The 23,201-nt window shown below is 41.6% G+C and overlaps 1 protein-coding gene across 1 annotated transcript in view; it reads right to left on the bottom strand.

The window, feature by feature from the left end:
• Positions 1–23,201, bottom strand: part of ANKRD55 (ankyrin repeat domain 55) — a gene marked incomplete at both ends in the record, with an annotated part of 95,525 nt that overhangs the window by 1,436 nt on the left and 70,888 nt on the right. The window contains 4 exons of the mRNA XM_079702255.1: positions 1,037–1,129; positions 8,869–9,509; positions 13,459–13,626; positions 19,193–19,377. Coding sequence (XP_079558381.1) covers positions 1,037–1,129; positions 8,869–9,509; positions 13,459–13,626; positions 19,193–19,377 — 1,087 coding nt within the window. The remainder of the gene's footprint in view (positions 1–1,036; positions 1,130–8,868; positions 9,510–13,458; positions 13,627–19,192; positions 19,378–23,201) is intronic.

Here is a 23,201-nt window from a genome sequence, read left to right as displayed (position 1 = left end):
GTTCAAGCCCTGGCCCGGGAGGATCCCACATGCTGCGGAGCAACTGGGCCCACGTGCCACAGCTGCTGAGCCTGCGCTCTAGAGCCCGCGAGCCGCAACTACTGAGCTCGCGTGCCACAACTACTGAAGCCCGCATGCCTAGAGCCTGTGCTCTGCAACAAGAGAAGCCACTGCAATGAGAAGCCCACGCACCGCAATGAAGGGTAGCCCCCGCTCGCCGCAACCAGAGAAAAAGCCTGAGTGCAGCAACGAAGACCCAACGCAGCCAAAAAAAAAAAAAAAAAAATCCAATAAGTATTACCTGTTTCATGTGACAGCTGACTCGGTATCCTGTAATTTTGCTTCTGGCTCTGCTACTTACTACCTAAATAATGGGCACGTTATGTGACCTCTCTGAACTCAGTTTTCTCATCTCTACTGCCTCAGAGTACAGATATAAGGATTTACAAACTCCAAATTTCTAGGCACGGGGCTCAGGAATCCCCTTTATAACAAGAACCCCAGATAATACTTAGGCACAGGCAAACTTGATCACTTGGTGAATAGAATATATTAACAGTTTATATTGTGCGAAGTTTTGCATAAAATAACGCTAAAAGTAAAACTGATGAACAGCATCTACTTGATTATTCCTTTCTGCTTAGGAATGCATAGCCTGTGAGTGCAGAGGTAAGACACATTTCTATCTGTCCAACATAGTAAGGAAAACAATGTCAGGAAGCCAGTCTTAAGAGAAGAATTTTTAAAGCACTAAAGACATTAAATAGTACATAGCAAAATAAACTTCTGTTATTGTTTTTATAGTCCAAACACAAAAACTCCTCAAGGGAGGGAGTATGTTTTTAAACAAGCATTACCATGCTGGATGAAGCTTTAAAGACTGTCTCTATTTTATTTTCCTGTAATTTACAGGGTTTGGCGTCTGATGTTCTCTTGAAAAAAATGAAAGTAAACCAAAATAACATTTAGCCCTGTCTAGTCGTGTTAACAGTGTTAACCTTTGCAAAGGAAGCTGAGGAAGATTCAAAATACTTACATTTTTGGTCTGGTAGGGGAGCCAAGTTGTTCCGGGTGAAAGGAAGATCCCAGATTTTAGGTCTGTTTGGGGAGAGATGCTGAAAATTTTGTCCTGGGGACAAACATATTTGCATCAATCATATGAGACTCAACCAAGTGCAAATTATAAAATCCAATGGATAAAAGAATCATAAAAGTTGTTATAGATCATGAAATTTATGATGTTAACAAAAAAATACTAATCGCTATACCATATTCAGTTTCTATCACATGCCAGTCACCGTTTAAATGAAAGGAAAAGGTATCAGAAATCATTTCTTGAGTAAACTATTTAAATAAAATTTTATAAACAAGACAGTTGGCCATGTACTCTACAAAACTTAAAAGTTTGAAGAATAACATAGGGTATTAGTGTATCACATATTGGTCAATCTGGGTTGAATGAGTGGGTGATGAGTAGGATATATTCTTCTAGAGCTGTGTTTCTTACTCCTGGCTGCACAGAGAAATGATCTGAGGAGTTAAAAAAAGATGCTACTCTGACTAAACACCACACCAAATAAATGAGTTTCTCTGGGGCTGGGATAGGATGGCAGATTTTTGTCAGCTCCCAGGTGATTCTGATGTGAATCCAGGATTGAGACTCACTGATCTAGAAGATGGGAGCTGAGTGAAAGCACATGGGAGATCTGGATGATCTAATTTAGATGACCAGTAGAGTTATGCTGGAGCTATGCAGAACAGCTCTTAAATGTTCAGGAATTTTGTGAGCTGGTTGACGTCATACTTGGTGGCTTGACATCAGCCATGGTGGGAGTATTTACATCAGGGAAATCAGCAAGTACTGATTTTTCTCTGAAGAGCCACCTATTAAACATTTATTAGCACATGACTGATTACAAGAGATGGATGTTCCAAACACCTGAAAATAGAAGGGACGACACAAAAGTTAAGTCCATTTAACAAGTTGACCAAATGGTATAATAAATAGGAGTTTGGGCTCTGGGGTCAGACAGGATTAGGCTTAATTCCCAACTTGGGCAAGTGATGTTCTGTCTCTAAATCTCAATTTCCTCATATGTAAAATGCTGAAAATAATTTTATCTGTCTTTTTCAGTTGTCATAAAGATTAGGAGAACAAAGGTAAAGCATTTAGCTTATAGAGTAAACAGTAAACATTAGCAATTATTACAGTGTTATTCTGTGGCATGTTTAGCATGATCTCCTGGACAGTGGGGCATGTATTCATTTGATCTTTTGTTTAGTAGTCTAGTAGGAACCAGAATCACTACAGCAACACTCATAGGGTTTAAGTCTTCCGTTTGGGTAAAGCGGTCCTTAGAATAGGGGAAAAAAAGCATTAGCCATGATCCACCTCCCATCTGCTTCGGTGAGTCCAGTGGTAGATTTGTAGGGGCAGTCATCTGAGCAGTGTCATTTGATGAATAGTAAGCAAAATTTCTAGTCTCCTTGGTGGACATTTTGCCATTATATTTTGATTCCTTTGAACTTTGAAGGTTAAATAACCTCACAAGCCATTATTTAAAAAGAAAACATTCCTAAGTAGAATTACAATAAAACCCATATCAGCTCATACCTGATTATTCATCCATGAACACTTGAGCAGAAATTTGCAAAACCAAAAATGAGATAGTGATAATTATGGATAATGCATATTGAGCACTTACTATTGTCAAGGACTGGACTAACTGCTGTAGGCATAATCTCATTTAATCCTAACAATCACCTTCCCTTGTGAGATAGAGGCTATTATCATCCCCATTTTACAAATGAGGACACTGTGGCTTGGAGAAGTTCTAAATTGTCTGCAAGATCACATGATGGGAAGTGTCACTCAGGCTCTGGACCTAAAATCCACACTATCCTGCCTCCTTAGGGGCCAAAGCAATATTGATAGGATGGGAGAAGTGGCAGAGAAGGACTTCAGCAGTGATTTGGGAGGAGGTAGGAGGAGAATTAAACTTTCTTCCCACACTGGCATTTTGCTCAGTTTTGAAGGACAAGGCAGAATGTGCATAGTCCAAAGTTCTCTTATCTGTGCTGTAGGCACCTTCAGGGAGTGTCCAGCCTGCGGGGACAGGGTTGAGGACCACTGTCTTAGAATAAAAAGGCAGGAAACATTTCCATTGTTAAATGAGGAAACAGAAGTGAATGAAGATTAATAATAATTCAGCACTCATCTATTGCAAACTCACTGTATTCCAGAGCCTAGAGTACAAACAGAAGGCAAGGTGCTCAGGAGGGGCTGATGGGAAGAGAGGCAGGTAAAGTTGTACTTTTGAAGGCCATGAGTAGTGCTGTGAGGGTATCAAAGAAGAAAGAAGGGTCCAGAGGTCAATGTGTCTTGAATCCCATAGACCTCACTTAAACATCTGCTCTGCTACTTCCTAGCTACCTCTGTGACCTGAGGCCGGTGGGCTAACCACTCTACCCCTCAATTTCTTCATCTCTAAAATGGGGATAAAAATTCCTCTCCTGGGGCTTCCCTGGTGGCGCAGTGGTTGAGAGTCCGCCTGCCAATGCAGGGGACACGGGTTCATGCCCCGGTCCGGGAAGATCCCACATGCCGCGGAGCGGCTGGGCCCATGAGCCATGGCCGCTGAGCCTGCGCGTCTGGAGCCTGTGCTCCGCAATGGGATAGGCCACAACAGTGAGAGGCCCGCGTACCACACACACACAAAAAATTCCTCTCCTGCAGTGCTGTTGAAGGGGAAGTATGTGGTTCACTGCCCCAGAGGAGGCTTAACAAGGCACAGATATTCTTTTATGATGGATAGTAAAAATGGGTCACACCTCCTACAGCAGTCAGGGTAACTTCTACATAGGAGGCAAGTTTGGGGCTGGTTCTTAAAAGATTGTAGGAATCTGTCAAGCACACAGTGGATGGAAAGTAAAAATAACATGGGCAAAGATGTCATAGAGTAAAAAGGTATGTAGTTGTATAGGAACTGAAAGATATTCAAGGAACCGTTCAAGGGGATGGGGGGTGGGAGGAAAGGATTTGAGATGGGAGGTGCAGAAGTTGAGAATGGGAAGTGAGGCCAGGCCATGTTGGGAGGACTTTGTTTGCCAGCTAAAGAATCTGGCCTTCGTCCTGTTAAGATGCAAAGCTTCTGATTGGTTTAAACAGAGGTGGTCACAGCATCAGACCTACCTACTATCAGACCTGAGGAGGAGAGTGCGTTGTTGCTGGGATACTCCAGAAAATTCTGGAGAAGAAAGTTCTCTCTTGAGGGAGAAAGGAAGCAAACACTTTCTTAGCTTCCTTGTGATAGCCGGCAAATAACCAGGCTGGTAGCAAACACCACAGAGCTTTCTGTTCAATTTTCTCTGAAAGCTGCTCTCAATAAATTAAGCTGATGTGCTCCAAATTCCCTCATTAAGTTAAGTGCCTCATCCCGCATCTCTCTCCATCTAGCCCACTGACAGGTCTCAATAAATGTTAAGCAATAATCATTACAGCTAAATGTTCAGGGCTGCTGATGTAAGCACAGGACATTAGCTGCCAGGAATTCAAATGGTAGCAATCACTGCTAGCCCATATTATTTCTACTAAACTCAGGGCAGGAAAAGAGAAAATCCAGAGTAAAGGGACCATCCAAGTTCAAGCCAGTGGTGCTGTGGTATGATTTATAGTATCCAATTGCTTTGCTACTTTAGGTTTCAAATCAAGTATGGGAGCTCAGTGTAGAAATCTACTGAGTTTCAACCTGCCTAGACTAACAACTTAAACCCCTTAAGTGAACCCTCCCAACTGTGCTCTGGAAGCGTCAGTAGTTCTAAAAACAACACCTCAAATTGGGTTAAAAATATTCACAAAAATAAAATCTATAAGGCAGAGAGAAATCTTTTTATTTCGGGGAGTACAGTGTAATTTCTAAGAAAATCACATTGTAGGTAATCTGGTAAGCATACTAACAAAGTGGACTTTGAGACTTAGAGAAATATGTACATTGCCATGGGATAACTTCCTATTTAGGAGGTCTGGGTTCAAGCTCTGAATATGTCCTTAGTGACACATTCAGAACAATTAGTTGTAAGACTGAGCAGATTCTAGGCCATGTAAATTATAACTGGAAAGGGCCTCATGAAACAGAATGGTCCCAGACTCTGTATCCAGAGGGTAGGAAAACTGTAGCCGAGAGAGATGACATGTCTTGCCTTATCAATCAGGGCTCATTCAGGAAAAGAGAGACTTCTTTAGGCCTTGAAACAGAGGGAATTTCATACAGAAAGGTGGTTATACTGGTTGGTGGAAAAGGTGAGAAGCCAGAGGACAGGGTAGAAGGACAATCCAGAGATTAACCACAGCAAGAAGATGCAACCACTTCTGGTCTGGAGTGATAAGGGGAAGAGTTGGTATTACCAAGGCTCAGAAGCTAGTGGGAGCCAGAACCACAGAGTGAGGGGTTTTGTGCAGGAAGTGGGAGGAAGTGGAACCCCTGTTGGAGAATCCATAGGAAGCAGAGGGACACTGTGTAGAACTACACTTGTTTTCCTCTTTCTCCTGCTCTTACTCTTTTGCCAGTGCCTCTTGGTACTTGGCCAGAAGTACCTGGAAGCAGCTGCAAGGGAGCCTGGGAAGTGTAGTTTCCTGAGATACAAAGTAGAGCTGGAGGGAAGAGACTAGATCTGAGAGCAAAAAGGCAGCTGATTAGCACATTTACTTAAATGTCATCACCTTTTAAACAAAGGTCATCTGTAGCTTGTCTCTAAGGCATAGTGCTTAGCATAGGGCCTGGCACATAGTTAAAAAAAAAACCCCACAAATGTGTATGTGTGTATAGTACTATGCTCAATCACTGTTCTAAGTATTTTATATGTATCAATTTGTTTAATCTTAACAGCAACTCACAGCCCCACATGTTAGGTATTTCCTCCCATTTTTGACATGAAGAAACAACGGCTCAGAGAGATTCAGTAACAGCAAGTAAATGAGAGAGTCAGAATTTGAACCCAGATAGTGTGACTTTAGAATCCCTCTCTTGGGGCAATTCCCTGGCAGTCCAGTGGTTAGGAGCTGGCTCTTTCACTGCCGTGGTCCCAGGTTTGATTCCTGGTCAGGGAACTAAATCCCATAAGCCGTGTGGTGCGGCCAAAAAAAAAAAAAAAAAAAAGAATCCCTTTTTTAACCACTGGATGTGCTGCCTCTTCATAAATTCATAAATCAGGATAATAGACATTATCCTTTAAAGACATTATCCATTAAAGAATGAGTGAAAGAACTAAGGTCCTTTCTGTTTAAAACTCTTATGATTTTGTATCTAAACATGAGAAGAAAATCAATTTAAAGTGAGTTGTATAATCAGTTTAGCAAATCCATGTACCTTAAAGTTCATTTATAGGCTGAAGATTCTTGGGAGTTTATCTTGTCATGCCATGACTCAGTTACCTAGTTATTATCAGCATTCAAAAACATTCAAAAAAATAAATGCTTTGGTACAGGCATGGCTAATTAGTTGACATTCCCTTGGAGAATTCTGTTTCTCCTTTTCTGCCCCATAGGATTTTTCAAGTTACTTCATTGGAAAAGTGAAACAAATCCTCAAACCAATTTATTGAATTTCCTTTTATTTTAAATAATATAGAAGGTTTTAGATGGCACATGTGACAGAATCTACTAGTTCTCTATCCAATATCTATTCTCTTTTTCCTCCTAGAAACAAAAATCCAATTTTGGAGGGACGGTCATGTGCCCAGTTAAAAGGATCCAATTCCCAGTCTCCCATGCAGATAGGCATGATCATGTGACTAAAGTTCTGGCCAACGAAATGGAAGCAGACTGTGGAATTTATGGGAGATAACTTATTAATGGGAGCTAATTCAGCTGGCGGACATCCATTTCCACCCCCCCTCCTTCCTTCTTCCTGCTCTGTCAGACATTATGAAATGTGAAATGATCCAAAGGATGAAAGGCATAGGTTAAGTTGTAGAGCATACAGATGGAAGAAGCCTGGGTCTCTGGTGATCATGGATTCACCAAGCACATGGGAACCATCACCTTCGACTACTTTCATATGAGAGCAATAAACTTCTATGCTGTTTAAGCCACTGTTACTTTGGATTTCTGTTACAGGCGGATAAACTCAATCCCAACTGATATAGAAAAGACAGCCCAAGGCTGTCCTGGGAACAGAAAAAGAACAAGACTTTCACAAATTTCAAAAAAATTTCAAAAAGAAGATATTAGCCAAGACAGGACTAACTCCAGAAAGCAGGCTGAGTCAAGGCCCTGGAGGCCACCGAAGTGTCAAAGACAGCAGATCAATATTTTTTCTTCCTCACCCTTCCACAGAACACAAGGAAAAACTACCCATGCTTCAGTGCTTAGTGGAGGAAGTAAAATCTTGAGGGACGTTTTTCTCAGGAAATAGCCTTCATGTGTTTATTCCTATCTATCCTGTGCTTAAAAACATATAAATATGCATGAGGGAAGCCATACTCTACCTCACAGGTTTCAGACATCAGGCACATGAAGAGGAGTAAGGAGAGCCAGACTCATGCTGCATATTAAACGGGAAGGAAGAGTCCTTATTTCCAAAGATACACTGTGCTCCTCTACGTCTTAAAATATACACAGCCCTCTTGGGCTTTCATGTTTCTACTTCTGAAAGAAATATGGGTTCAAGCAATATATCATTTTTCCTCTTAACCCTACTACAAGAAAAACAACAACAGAAACTTGTTGATAAAGAACAACTGACACTCCACGGAGAGATATTGGAGAGTGGTGCAGACTGGGTTGAACTGGGGACAGTGATGTCCAAGTGATGTCTATGGGGATAGCGGTTACTCAGATCCAGGCAATTAGTGCCAAGTGAAATTTGGGTTCAGTGTTGCCAGACTTTTCCATTTCTCAAGAGAAGCTAGAGTTTAAAATTTTTATGTAAAACTTCATGATTTTTAAATATTAGCAATTCATTCACTTGATTACTGAATTAGTAATGAACTCATTTTGGAAGCTGTTTTGCAGCCTCTGCTTTAGAACGATAGTTCTTAGTCTCTGGTATACATCAGAATCACCTGGGGGCCATTAAAAAATAAACAAAAATTTTAGTGTGATACATTTGTTTAACACAAATGTTAAATGGGAAAATAGGTACGTATATATTGCTTGCATGTGTATAAAAATATAGATTCTTTAGTGTGATACACTTATTTAAAACGTATATATACATATATATTTAAATATGTATAAAATATCTCTGGAAGGTAAACAAAAAATTAATAACATAGCTTTGGATGAGGGGCACTCGGTAGCTGGGGCAAGAGGCAGGAGGGAGAATTGCCATGTAACCCTTCGGTGTGTATGGAGACCTGAGCCACACATGTGTGAATGTGTTCTCTTTCTACACATATACATGGAAGGCATTGCCATTTTCCCTTTTGCCTCACCAAGATCCTGGTTCAGGAGTCCTGGAGCGGTCACTGAACACATGATTTAAAAACAAACAATCACACACAAAAAATCAACCCTTTGTAGGTGATATTACGAAGTATCCCTGCTTAAGAATACTTGCTAGTGGAAATAGTAATATTCCTGCTCTAATCTGCCAGTCACCACACATATCTGCTGCGATGAGATAAGATGAGAAGGCACATACTTTTACTTGATGATTGCTCTCAAGGTGGAAAAGCAGACTGTTTCCATAGCCTGGAAATCCTGAATCCAGTAGACTCAAGGGAAAAAGGTAGCCTAATCACCCACTTCCATTCTGACCCTGTCCTCTAGGCTACATACTGTCACTCCAGTTCCTAACCCAGGACTGCATGACACATTTCTTGTATAGGATCTGTCAGAGATGAGAAAGAAGGAAGCAGGGACATTACCTGATGAAGGATTATGTAGACGAGGAAGATGTGGCGGCCCTGACACCTCCTGGTGACTGGATCTGCTGGTAAGCAACCTGTCTAGCAGCTTATCAGAAGAAGATACGGTCCAAGCTTTATAGAACACCTGGTTATCTAGCAATACCTGGCAGCCAGTTCTGTTATTCAATAAATCCTGCTCACTTCGGCTTTTCTGAGATTGCTGGGCAGCATGTTGAGTACCAGAGCTCAGGCCAGCATGGGAAGTGGCCCTCTGGGTGGCTGTCAGGAAGTTATGGCCTAGGGTGATGGGTGGGAGACTCTGCGTTCTGATTGGTGGAAGTCCTTTATGGGCCAGAGGCTTTTTTTCTGGCAAGTGATATTTTGAATTCTCTGAGGTCCTCTTCTTAAAGTCAACCGTAGCCACCTGATCACCAGGCTGTTCTTGGCAGTTGGTATCCATGTTGCTGTCAAAGGTGGTGATGATGTCATCAACTTCCGAGGTGGCCTCCCCCCTGTGCCAGTCCCTGCTGTGATCTTTCTGATAGGCCCTCTGCTCTTCTTTTTTGTTCCTGCAGAAGATTTGATTGAGCATGCTGAATCGTCCCTCCTTCTTCTGGGGTCTACTCTTCTGGGAAGGAAGGGGTCGAGTAGGCTCTGTTCTATGGGAATATAAAATAACAAGGATGCTATGTGAGGGCAGGAAGTGGAGACACCAGCAGTAACCACACAACAGACCTCCCTCTATTCCATCCACCTGAGCAGGTTGTCTGAGATCATCCAAAGACACCCGAAGCCCTCTCAAGTCAAAGGGGATGTGCAAGAGCTACTCACAACCTCCTTGGCCATCCCCTTCCTTGCCATGGTCAGTTCTCTGTCCAATTAGAACATTTCTTAGTTAGATTTCACCTGCTCCCTCAGGAACTATCCTTTCAAAATTTGTTTTCTCCCAGGGATCAAGTAAGCTGAAAATACCTCAAAGTATTACTGTTCTCACTTCTTTTTTTTTTTTTGGTACGTGGGCCTCTCACTGTTGTGGCCTCTCCCGTTGCGGAGCACAGGCTCCGGACGCACAGGCTCAGCGGCCATGGCTCACGGGCCCAGCCGCTCCGCCACATGTGGGATCTTCCCGGATTGGGGCATGAACCCGTGTCCCCTGCATCTGCAGGCGGGCTCTCAACCACTGCGCCACCAGGGAAGCCCTGTTCTCACTTCTTAAGGACAGTGAGTAGGAGTGCAAGCTTTAAGTCAAAGCGATGAAGGCCAAATGTGGAGTTCAGGCTTCAACTAGCAGCAGTAGGGTGGAGGTTGCAGATGTCGGGGGAGTGTGATTTTAGGCTTTCTCTGAAAGGGATCCCAGGAGATCTGGGCAGAGCTCTGATAGTATCCACCTTAGGAAGCCTGCCCATTTTACGCTGTTTGTGTGTTGTTTCTTGTTGAGCTTTTACTAAATTTCTTATTGAAAACGTGTACTAACGGACTTGAGGATACGGGGAGGGGGAAGGGTAAGCTGTGACAAAGCGAAAGAGCGGCATGGACATATATACACTACCAAACGTAAGGTAGATAGCTAGTGGGAAGCAGCCGCATAGCACAGGGAGATCAGCTCGGTGCTTTGTAACCGCCTGGAGGGGTGCGATAGGGAGGGTGGGAGGGAGACGCAAAAGGGAGGGGATATGGGAATATATGTATATGTATAACTGATTAAATTTGTTATAAAGCAGAAAAAATATATATATATACACAACTTGGTGATCAACTATACTTCAATAAAAAATAAATTTGAAAAGAAAAAAAGAAAACGTGTACTAAAGGAAGCCGAGGAGAGAAGCTTTTGTCTGGGCTTCAGCTGCAGAAGAGGAAGTGTGTATGCCAGAGGTTGGGCGTGGCAGCAGAAGAAAATGAGCAATGCCCAATGAGCAGGCAATTTCTAAAGGAAAAAACGGTCAGCAGCTGTCCGGCTGGCTCTTCCTGTGTGGAGAGTTTCCCTGAGGCACTATTCTGTTTTTGTTCCTTGGAAAATTCTGTGTTGTTCTCTTCTGAGGCCACAATTGATTTAATGCTTTCTGTGGTATGAGTTAAAGATGAAACCTGACTGTATTCATGCCCTAAAAGCCAGATTGCAACATTACTCTTTAGAGTGAGATATTGTAATACGTAATTTGAAAAACTCACCCCTCATTTTGGCTGCATATAATGAATGGTTTTTGTTTTTGTTTTTTTTTCTGCAGGTCACACAGTGTATAATTGAATCTTTATTCCTGTGATATATTTTTATCCTCCTTTCACCTTCCAATAGGCTTTTTGAAATATTAAACACAACTTCTGGACTCCTGATACTACCAGAGAGAACCCCAGGAGATCTCTAGCATTCTTTCAAGTTTCCCCATACAGAATATGCCCCTGTGCTAACTGATGCTACTTCAGCATCTTCTATAAACAATCTCCTCCTCCTCTTAAGGTTGTGATTTTGGCCAGTGGGTCTCAAAGTATGGTCCACTGAACCTGGAGGTGAAGGCCCTGACAGTCTTCAGAAGTTTCATGAGGTTTAACCTATATTCATAATAATATCAAGATTTTTTTTCACTGGTCTGCTTTTTACACCAAGGGTGCAAGAGAGCAAGTGGGTGAAACTGTGGGCTCCTTGGCACAAATCAAGGTAGTAACAACAATAGACTTGCATTAAGAAAATTGCCATTAAACTTAATAATGTCCAGTAAATGTTATTAATTTTACTAAATATTGATCCTTGAGATACATTTTTTCGATAAAATAGGAAGTACTCATAAACAATTCTACTATATACTGAAGTACAATGGTTGTTTTGAGGTAAAACATTTGTGCCATTGTTTGAGTTGCTAGCTGAACTAGACACTTTTTTCATGAAATATGATTTTTATGGCTTATAGACAAGCTGTGGTTATTTGGAGTTGGGCATTTGATTTCTCAAAAATGAACAAAGTGAGCCTGTCATTTCAAGGTAAACAATTGACATTAATTGTTGCCAATGACAAAAATCTAGCTTTCAAACAAAAATTAGAATTTTGGAAAATTTGTATGCACACTGTGAGCTTGACAGCTTCCTGATACATAGAGGCTTTTCTGATGGTATCAGTGGTGATATTAACAAATGTGATTTTTTTTCTGGTATTGTATAATGAAATGTACTATTTGGAAGCTCTTCATAACTAAGTAAACCAATATTTTCCAAATGACCAATGCAAGATATTATAAAATCATGCATAGATGTAAGACACATTTAAAGTGCTAGAGAGATGAATGGATTTTAATGTAACAGAATTCAAAAACTTCACTGATATGGTGACAGAGTCCACATTGCCACTAAGCTTTAGGAAACTACTACTTGTCAAGTTTTGGCGTAGTATCAAAGGAAAAGTATCCACAGTTATCTAAAAAGGCTCTTGAAATACTCCTTCCTTTTTCACCTACATATCTATGTGAGGCCAGATTGTTTTCATACACTTCAGTCAAAACAACCATATTGCAATGGACTGAATGCAGAAGCAGATGTGGGAATGCAGCTGTATTCTATTAAGCTTCTATAAAGATATCAAAGAGATTCAAAGAGCAAAGTAGAACAAAACTGCTCTTCTCATTACATTTTTTTGGTTTGTTTTGAAGAATGGGTTATTTTTTAACTAAAAATATGGTATTAATGTTAACTTGTAAATGTAATGGGTTATTACTTTAATAACAAAATATTTTTTCAAAAGTTTCTCAGTTTTAATTTCTAATGCCATAAATATTGATAGGTGTAACTCACATAAACAAAAGCTCTTTAGGGTCCTCCATAATTTTTGAGAGTGTAAAAGGGTCCTGAGAACAAAAAGTTGGAGAAACGCTGATTTAGGCAAAAGAGCAATTAAGGGTACATGGCATACTCTAGGGCCTGCGTGCCAACTACTGAGCCCATGTGCTGCAACTACTGAAGCCCACGCACCTAGAACCCATGCTCTGCAACAAGAGAAGCCACCGCAGTGAGAAGCCCGCGCACCGCAATGAAGAGTAGTCCCCACTCACTGCAACTACAGAAAGCCTACGCGCAGCAATGAAGACTCAATGCAGCCAGAAATAAATAAATAATAAATAAATAAATAATTAAATAAATAGTATATAGCATAAAGGGACGAGGAAAGGGAGAAAAAGGAAAGAAGAGATTAGAGTTCAGTGAATATTAGGCTGATGGATTCAGGCTTACTACTATCATTTTGTTCCACAGTGTCAATGACATGTCATTACATGTTAGATAATGGCAAACACGATTATTAAGTTATTGCTGATTTTCTGCTAGTTTTGGCAGTTTAAACAATTTCATCCAATTTTATAAATCTTTTTTCTTCTTCCGTACGCAGGCCTCTACACTGTTGTGGCCTCTCCCGTTGCGGAGCACAGGCTCTGGACGCGCAGGCTCAGTGGCCATGGCTCATGGGCCCAGCCGCTCCACGGCATGCAGGATCCTCCCGGACCGGGGCATGAACCCGTGTCCCCTGCATTGGCAGGCGGACTCCCAACCACCGCGCCACCAGGGGAGCCCCCAATTTTATAAATCTTTGAAAGGAAGAAAAAATGAGTGCCTCCTGGTGCACTCACCTGCTCTCTTGGGAGAGGAGCTTGACACAGGCCGTGTGGCCGCAGTACAGGGCATAGGCCAGGGGTGTGCTCTCACTGATGTCTTGCGGGTTGCTGTCTATGCCCAGCTCCAGCAGTGACTGCACACAGTCTGCCTTTCCTGCAGCTGCAGCCCAGTGCAGAGGTGTCCTGGGGGACCACAGGGGAACAGCATAAGTGTCTGAGCACATGAATGGTACAGGTTACTTAGCTGGCAACAGCTCCTGCTTGAAGTTGGGTCGTGGCAGGAAAGACTTGTTGCTATTTACAGTGTGGAAATGGTATGTATTAAATGGGGCTTCAGGATGATGGTGTATGTGTGTAAGGGCCTCTCCTCTAGGTCTGATATTCTGTGGCCTTCCACCTGCTTTGGTCTTTCTGAGAATTTCCTAGAACAGGAAGTAGTGGGTCAAAGGGTATGAACAATCATAAGGCTCTGTATACATAGTGCCAAACTGCCTTCCAGAAAAACTGGCTCAATCTCTCCTCCTACCAGCTGTGTCCCTACTCCTTCCCAATATTGTATTATCACCATCTTTAAAGACCTTTGCCAACTTGGTAGGCAAAATGGTACTTCAGTGTTGTTTTCTTCTGCATTTCTTTAATTAATAGTGGGGAAGAACTTTTGAAATATATGTTTATGTGCCATTTGAGTTTCTTCATTGAAATGATTCTTAATGCCTTATGCCCATTTTTCTATTAGATTATTAGTTTTTCTTACTAATTTATATGGGTTTTAAAAATATTTAAGGTATCAATTTTTTTCTAGGTTATGCTTATGAAAACATTTTCTCTAATTTGTTACTTAGCTTTTAATTTTTTTTTTTTTTTTTTTTTTTTTGCGGTACGCGGGCCTCTCACTGTTGTGGCCTCTCCCGTTGTGGAGCACAGGCTCCGGACGCACAGGCTCAGCGGCCATGGCTCACGGGCCTAGCCAATCCACGGCATGTGGGATCTTCCCGGACCGGGGCACGAACCCGCGTCCCCTGCATCAGCAGACGGACTCTCAACCACTGCGCCACCAGGGAAGCCCTTAGCTTTTAATTTTTTAGTGATTTTCCATAAAAAATTTTAAGGAATAATCACATTTATTTACCTCTTCATTTTTGGTTTGTTTCATGATTTTATGTTTTAGAAAGTCCTTCATCAGCCAGAAGGTGGATGAATATTCATCAGTATTTAAACCTTGTTAAATGGCAAAACTATTATTTTCTTAAGGAAGAAAAAAAAAAAGCCAGAGACTGGGAGAAAATATTTGCAAACTGCACATTCAACAAAGAATTTGTATTCAGAATATGTAAAGTATTCCAAAACTGAATAAAAAAATACACACGCCAATTAAAATAAATTAGCAAAAGATCTGAACACTTTATCAAAGAAGATGCATAAATGGTAAATAAGCACATGAAAAGGTGCTCAATAATATTTGTCATTAGAGAAATGCAAATTAAAACACAATGGGATACAACTACATATTTACTTAAATGGCTAAAATTAAGAAAAAATTAAAAGAATGTATATATAGTATGTGTCTGTGTGTGTGTGTGTGTGTGTGTGTGTGTATACCTGAGTCACTGCTGTACAGCAGAGATTGGTACAACATTGTAAATCAACTATACTTCAATTTAAAAAAATTTTTGACAAAAAAAAACCCCCAAACCTGGAAATACCAAAGGCTGATGAAGATTCAGGGCAACCTGAACTTTTATACATTTTTGGTGGGAATACAAAATGGAAACAGTCACACCAGAAAATAGTTTGTCAGTTCCTTCTAAAGTTAAACATACTTACCATATGACCAAGCAATCTCACTTCTAGATATATAGCTAAAGAAATGAAAATTTATGTTCACACAAAAACTTATACACAAATGTTTATAGCAGCGTTATTCATAATTGCCCAAAACTGTAAACAACCCAGTGTCCTTCAATGGGTGAACAGACAACCAAACTATAGTTCATCCACAAAACTGAATCCTACTCAGCAATAAAAAGAACAGCCTACTGATATATGGAACATAGATGAATCTCAAGTCATTCTACCAAATGAAATAAATCAATCTCAAAAGATTACATACTGTATATTTCCATTTATATAACATTCTGGAAAAGGCAAAACCCAAGAGACAGAACTAATCAGTGGTTTCCAGAGCTTAGAGATGGGGGAGGCCTTGACTACAAAAGGACAACCTGAGTTGATGTTGGAGGTGACAGAACTGTCTTGAATCTTGCTTGTGGTGGTTACATGAATCTATGCATGTGTTAAAATTCATAGAACTATACATAAAAAAAAAAGTAAATTTTACTGAATGTAAATAAAAAGGAAACCAATATTTTCTTCTAGATTTATTTGGATTAAAAAAAAACTACACGTGTGTCTGTATGTGTATTTTGATATGTGTGGTGAGGCGTGGAGCCAATCTGACCATTTTTCCAGTTACATAGCCAACTTTTCTCAACACCATTTATTAGTACAGTGGGATCATATTTTGAGATCCTGACCTATATACGTACTTTTCTACCCTTCCTCTTTCCTCATTTAAGGATATGGTTGATTTTATGCTCAACCTCAGGGGAGGGATATAGCAGGGTGGATAAGAGAAATAGTCAGTGTCTTTCTGTTTCCAAAAGCCAAGCCCAGAACTGAGAGCAGATTTGGAGCAAATTAGCTCCCCAGCTGTAGAAAGAACTATCAAGGCAGATGGGACAAGAAGGTGATAAGAACATAAAGGACCACTGGACCCAAGAGCAAAGGGGACCCGAACCTTGCTTCCTTGGCAAAGATGCTGGGAAATGGGTGGTGGGGGATGTCTGTGTGGTGTGCTTGGGCAGTGGGACCCTGGGAGGCTAAGGAGGGGCACAGTGAAAGAGGACATGCCTGTGAATGGGGTTTCCCGTGAAGAGAGTGGCTACTCTTCCTGTCAGTCACTCTGAGAAAGGATCAGTCCTGAGGCAGGAAAGGAGGGCATGGAAGGCCTCTTCTTGGCTTTACTCTGGGGCTTGACCGCTGGCAGAAGGCCACCCCTGGGAGAGCCAAGAGGTCTCTCAGACATGGAGGCAGCTTGCGGGCCGGGCATGTGTGAAGGGGCTTGGGCCTTAGTATTCGGAGAGTAGCCATGTCCACAGTGTGACCACAGTCCCCATGGTAAATAGTGTCCTCTGTCAGTCAAGCATCCTTTTCCTCATGTTATGATATGGGCAGAAATTTGAGAACCCTTAATAGGAGCGTATATTTTTTCAACACAGTCATCAATCACACTGCCTATTTGAACATGTAGCAGCTATGATTCATTCCATTCTGTGTGAGTGAGGTCTCCAAACAATATTTATTATGAAACAAGATGAGGCACCAGCCATATTATGCCTTCCTGCTTAGAGAATATATTGCCCATAAATTCAGTAGATGGAGGGCTGGATATCAATGTAGTCAGGTTCACCAACATGTGACAGTTCTCTCTGGAGCATTGTGAAATACTCCTTCACAACAATTGCTAAGAGTGACTGTTTTAATTCTTCTGGCCATCAACATGGAAGAGGTCCAGAAGGACACAGGGAAAAAAATTATTTTGCAGAGAAACAGGAGAAGCAGAGATAACTTCTAACTAATACACATAGAGCCTTCATGGGCAATGTGTAGCATCCAATTTCAGGTTATCTAAGCTGTAGTTCCTTTCTTATCTCTAAGCTTCAGGATAGTCCTACAAACATAGCAGACTGGACTCAGCTATCACAGTGAAGAGCTGGAGAATCAGGGCCCATGATTCAGAAGAAATTCATCAGAGACAAGCAGTGGGCGATGAGGTGGTCTCTGAAGGGCAGGAGATGACGGGTACAAGAATGCAGTGTTGGCTGGAGTGTCAGAAGCCAAGGAACGATTTATGGAACATGCAAACATTCTCTAGATAATTCCCAGATATGTGTAGGTAGGAGAGTTTGATAAAAGACTCTCCCTCCTGAAAATAAATGACTTGGTTATTAAAGGAAAGTATGACCTCATAGACTGATGAAATTTGGGACATTTAAGCTACACAGGCTATTTATGAGTTATGTGTTCTGTGCCATCAATCTTCGGATAGTACCATCGTGTTTTAAATGTCATAGATTTATGATGTGTTTTAATATCTAGGAGGCCTAGTTTCCCCATATTTTCCCTCATCCTCGTTTTTTGTTGTTTTTTTTTTTTTCAAATCATTGCCTTATTTTTCTTCTCTTTCCTCAAAAACTTTCTCTCCACTGGGGGGAAAAAAAAGAAGGAAAGCGAAGTCACAATTGTTGCAAATGCGTTAAGTACTTAAACCTATGAAAATTTTGAAAACTTCTATACTAATACAAGCGTACAGTTTCAATGTGAAGGCACAGCTACACAATGCAGGATGCAGAAACTGAAACAAAATGAAGAGCAGGATTTGATTAGTGCATGCAACACATGAGCTGAACTTTGGAGGAGGAACTAGACCTTGCTTGAGATTTTACTTCACTTTGAACCCTTGTAGGACCCAATCTTTTGCATTTTCTTTCTGCCCTTGGTTTTTCTTTCTTCCCTGAGGCTGGGGGAACTAAATTTTCTCTGCTAAGCATGTGATAATGCAAAGTGGGAAATACTCTATTCAGAGCTGGTTCTACAAGTATTTTGAGGTAGGCAAACTTTTTTTTTAGCCCTCTTTTCCTAGATGTGTTCTTTTCTTCTCTTTTTGGATCATTCACCTTTTCTCCTCATGTAACTAAGTCCTATTACTTTCTTACCTACTCAAGTTCAACATCTGCTCTTAGGAAAAGGTCTACTTTCAATGATTTATACCTTAATTTTAATTAAAGTCATCATGTTAACCATCTCCAGCTTCTGAGACTTACATGGAACCCAAGATTTTTTTCCCCCTGTGTTATAAGGATTTCAGGTATCAGGAAGTAGGAAGTGCTTCTTGGGGCATCTAAAATCATGATAAGTAGGTGGCTAGATTTGCACTTCAATAGAAAAAGGTAAGCAAAACTACACGTAGTGTACAAGCCTTATACCCATTTTCAATAGTCTTATTTGTTGTTATATTATTCTTATATTTCCATTGAGTCTATGCCTAACTGAAAGAAAGGTTAGATATACATTGTAATTGAAAAGTTCTAATAGCTGTTTATGGATGAAGGGCATGTAGGTAAAAAGTTCTGTTTAGAAGTCAAGGGTACAAGTTTTCATTTAGTTGCTAAATACCTCTGAGGCAAGTCTCTTTACCTTTCTGGACTCAGCTTCCTTTTCTATGCAAATGCATCTTTAATGACTTAAGAAACCCAAAACAGAACCCTGATAAGGTCACATCTAGTTCTGAACACAAAACCTCTATTATGCTCTTCTCTGGATAACAAGAGCTTGTTGACTTTATGACATAATCCAGGAACGAAGGAAAAGAATTAAGACTTACTGTTAAGAACAAAAAGCGCCTATAGCAGGAAGCTGATATACAGAAGGCCTTCTGAGAACACTGAGAACGGTTAGCAAAAAGTGGAAAGTCTGACAGTACTGTACAGTCATGGCGTTTCTCTTCATAACAATGATTTTTCCTGCCCTGACTAAAATAGAGCAGCTTTTATTGTCACAAGCACATGTATAAATATTACTGCCAGTAAGGATATAGTCATATAGGATAACTCCTTAAACATCTTCTTTGAGATTAAAATTTGGAAAAGATGACTGGTAGTTCCCCACATTTCTGAGTTGCCATGGATACCTGTCGTCCACATCCAGAGCCTGCAGGTTGCACTCCGGGAATCTTGCCAGCTCGTTGATGATGTCACTGAAACCTGCTGCTGCGGCGATGTGCACACACGTCTTCCCACTCTCATCGTCGTAGTTGATTATGGACGGACCCTGGTGATGGCTCAGAATGATGGAACACAGAATTCTATTTCCACTCTGGAAAACAGAGTCAAAGAAAGCTCATTAGGTACAACAATCTAGTGCTCTTCCCTGTCTATGCAAATTAAGATAAAAATTCAAAGCAAAAAAATTCAAAACAACAAAAAAATAAAATTCATTTTATCAAACCCACAAATTTCCACTTGTCTCAAGTCACTGCAGGGATTTTTGTCTCCTGTAAGAGCTAAATTGTCTTCCATAATCAGTGAACTAAGGAGGACTTAAATACAGGTGTAATTGACTGACATCAGAGCTAGCACAATGGGTGGGCCACCTAGATTACTTCCTCATTAAATATATTCGTTTTGTTTCCCCCACTTGCTGTAGAGGTTAACCCCTGAGAAGCTGGCAGAGTTAATTTTAATGTTAACAAAATGACTATGACGAGTACTGACTAGTGACATAATGATGATGAGAATGATCTGGTAATGGTCAAATTGCTATAAATTGCATGTAATTTAATTGTCAAAAATCCTTTGTGAAAAGAAGTGTGTCATAATTTAGTAGCTAATCGATAAAAAGAAAAACAAATTAAGTATGAAAAGGAAAAAACTTTAGGCAACCATCTAAACTGGGTCCCTCTTTCTGTGTAGGTGTATAATAAGTTTTTATCTTATCATTTTTTTTTTTTTTTTTTGCTCTGTGAGTCTTCATTGCTGCGCGTGGGCCTTGCGTGGGCCTTCTCTAGTTTCGGCGAGCGGGGGCTACTCTTCCTTGCGGTGCGCAGGGTTCTCATTGCAGTGGCTTCTCTTGTTGCGGAGCACGGGCTGTAGGGCGCACAGGCTTCAGTAGTTGTGGCGCACAGGCTTAGTTGCTCTGTGGCATGTGGGACCTTCCAGGGCCAGGGATCGAACCCATGTCCCCTGCATTGGCAGGCGGATTCTCAACCACTGCACCACCAGGGAAGCCCTTATCTTATCTTTGAAGGGAGGCTATTCTACACTCTTTTTAGCAACCTGTCCCAGCCTTAAAAGTCACCAGCTCTTTCTTGAGAGTGTCCTACATCTCTTCAGCTTGAACAAATGAGTAAGTAAATGCTGTGCATGTTACCTTTCATTGGGCTGAAAAATACAAAAAACACTGCATAAGTATTTGCAATTTTAGATGACAATAAATCCTCAACGGCCAGTAAATTCCAGTTTTATCTCACACAGTGGAAAGTCTTCTCTTTTAGATTTCTCCTGATATCTGTGTAAAGATTATAAAACAGTCCAAATAATTCGTCAGCATTTTAATTTTCTCAGTGAATCCATAGAGACACTGCATCTCCACGCAGCAGGGCTTACAGGAAAAATGGAGGTCTCTAGGAGGCGTGAGGAGCAGGTTAAAGAAACGGCAGAGACATGCTCTAGTTCTGGGGGCCAGGAGCCAGGTCACGTGCCAGGCTCAGGGTCCTGGGCAGAAAGAGTGTTGAACATTTTTTTTTAGCATCTTTATTGGAGTATAATTGCTTTACAATGGTGTGTTAGTGTCTGCTTTATAACAAAGTGAATCAGCTGAGAGTGCTGAACTTTTTTAAAGCTGCAATTCTAATACATTCCAAGTGCTATTCCACAGCCACCTCCTAATAAATTTTCCCATGTAACATTTCTTTTGGCATTCCTCCCACTTTATTATCCCAGTTTATTTGACCCTAGGGTTATCTTTTAGAACCTCTGAGTCAGTTTGCACAATTCTGTGGAACAGCACCCTTTCGTTTTTGCTTTTCCTCTCCCTTTCCCTCCCCTCTCCGTTTGCACTGAGGACTCTCCGGATATCCCGTTACTCAGCGTGGCTTCACAGGGAACCATTACACAGTGAACCCTCGAGTGTGCTCCCACTGTATCAGGAGACCGCAGCTGATACAAGTTCTGCAACCTCTTGCAGGACCAAAGGCTCAGGGCACTCAAAGCTCTCAACTTTGAGCCCCAGAAAGAGTGCTGAGTGGGTTTTAAATGTTACAACCAGGGCCAGCTACATAATTTATGGGGCCCAGGGAAAATGTGGAGCCCCCTGCTCACATGGCAGAGGAATAATGTCTTCCCTTCTTCCATGGTGTCTCTCTGGACCTGTCGTTGAGATTTTTATTTGCTATTTAGTGTCACACTCCCTTGGGCTGGGCATTCTCACGGTGAGTGCAAACCCTCACAGGTGCCTAGGGCCCCATCTTGCAACTCAGCACATGCTCAATCCTGACCCTCCCTGAGTCTGTGCTCAGACCCCTGCCAGGGGACTGAGGAGCTGGGGCCTGAGCATCTGTCCCAGGGCAGCAGGGAGATGGGACTGTGTAAGCTGAGGCTCCAGTGTCCTATTAGACTTAACATACAAAACACAAATTCAACTACAGAATTACTGAGAATTTTCAGATGGCCACAGAGCATTATACCCCGAGCACAGAGCTCCCTGCTGAGTGCGGGGCATCTGTGGCTTCACTAGTCACATGCCCATAAAGTGGGCCCTGCCTGCAACCTTTTTCCTTTTTTCCTTCTCACCTTCCCTCTTACATCCTCTTTCTCCCTCCATTCTTCCTTTGTCTCACAATGACTTTTAAATAATTCAGATCAATGACTTTAGTTCTATGGCATGCCTGTCATCAAAAGGTGGCTACAGTGAACACATCTAAGCTTTCGTGCCTGCTTTATCAGCTTTTCTAAGGTTCTTTCCCCTGATGTTACGTAAACATATTTTGAGGGGTCTGAAATATGGTATATTTAAAACACTCAAGAGACCCCTCTCCCCTTTTAAGAAGCACTAGCCATTGGAGAAGGAAAACAGAAGCAAAAAAGAGTGTCCACTCAATGAATTGATTTTGTTTATGGTTTCCTGGAAGAGCAAAGGAATTCAGGTTGCCACAGTGATTCAAACAGCAAAACACTCTGTCACGGTTCTCCTTCTGTGTGGGATGGAGTGTCAAGCACAGATGGAAAAAACAAAACCCACTTCTTACACACTGTCTTCCTCTCTCCTTGCCTGACCCACAGAGGAGCCATTCTGGAAGCAGCCAGCTGAGATAGAGGCTGTGGCCCAGCACATCTCAGTGGGCCTCTTCTGAGTTCCTGACCAGACAGTCCCAGTCAGCATCTCCCTTGCAAGCTGGAGTCTTACGCGGCTTTTCTGGATAAGAGAAATTCCACTCCCTTACACTTTTCCTCCAAAATGCCTTTTGTCCTGAATCTTCCAGACAATTCCTTTGTCTCTAAACCTGGCCCTTACGTACAACATTATCACTGCCTTTTTTTTTTCTTTGTAAGGATATCCTCCCTGGAGTAATGGTAATAGCAATGTCTCCCGAGTGAACGTTCTGTGCCCAGCACTGCATTTCCACGTTCTAACTCATTTAATCCTGACAACAACTTCATGAGGTAGGTACTCTTATCATCCCCATATTGTAGAGGAGAAATTGGAGGCACAGAGGGATTAAGGTGCCCACTGTCACAGCCAAGAGGTGGCAAAGCCCGGACTGTCTGTCTGCAGAGCCCTTGTACTTCACCACTACACCATTTTGTCTCCCGTTACAAGTACGGTCTATTTATTTGATCCTACATGTTCATATGGGAGGAATTTAAGTGAACACTGTTGTTGGGATCAGCAACATAAGGTAGCAATAAAGTGCGCGTTGCCAACTGAGGCCTTCTTCCAACATTAGGTGCTTTAAAATCCTCTCCTAGGAGGGTTGCCACGGTGCACCCTGACAAGAATTTGAGAGAGCCCTGGAGAGTACTAGTTTGTGAGCTGAGGTCCTGGCTCAGTGGTCTCCTGGTAACAGCATTCCCTTCTTGGCAAAATGGGCTGAGTGTCAGTCAAAGGGAGTCTCCAGGCCTGGGAAGCCTTGGTCACAGACA

This window comes from Hyperoodon ampullatus (assembly GCF_949752795.1).
Source record: "Hyperoodon ampullatus genome assembly, chromosome: 4".
Taxonomy (NCBI): domain Eukaryota; kingdom Metazoa; phylum Chordata; class Mammalia; order Artiodactyla; family Ziphiidae; genus Hyperoodon; species Hyperoodon ampullatus.
Note: the sequence above shows the minus strand (reverse complement) of the source record. Positions and strands in the feature narration are given on the sequence as shown.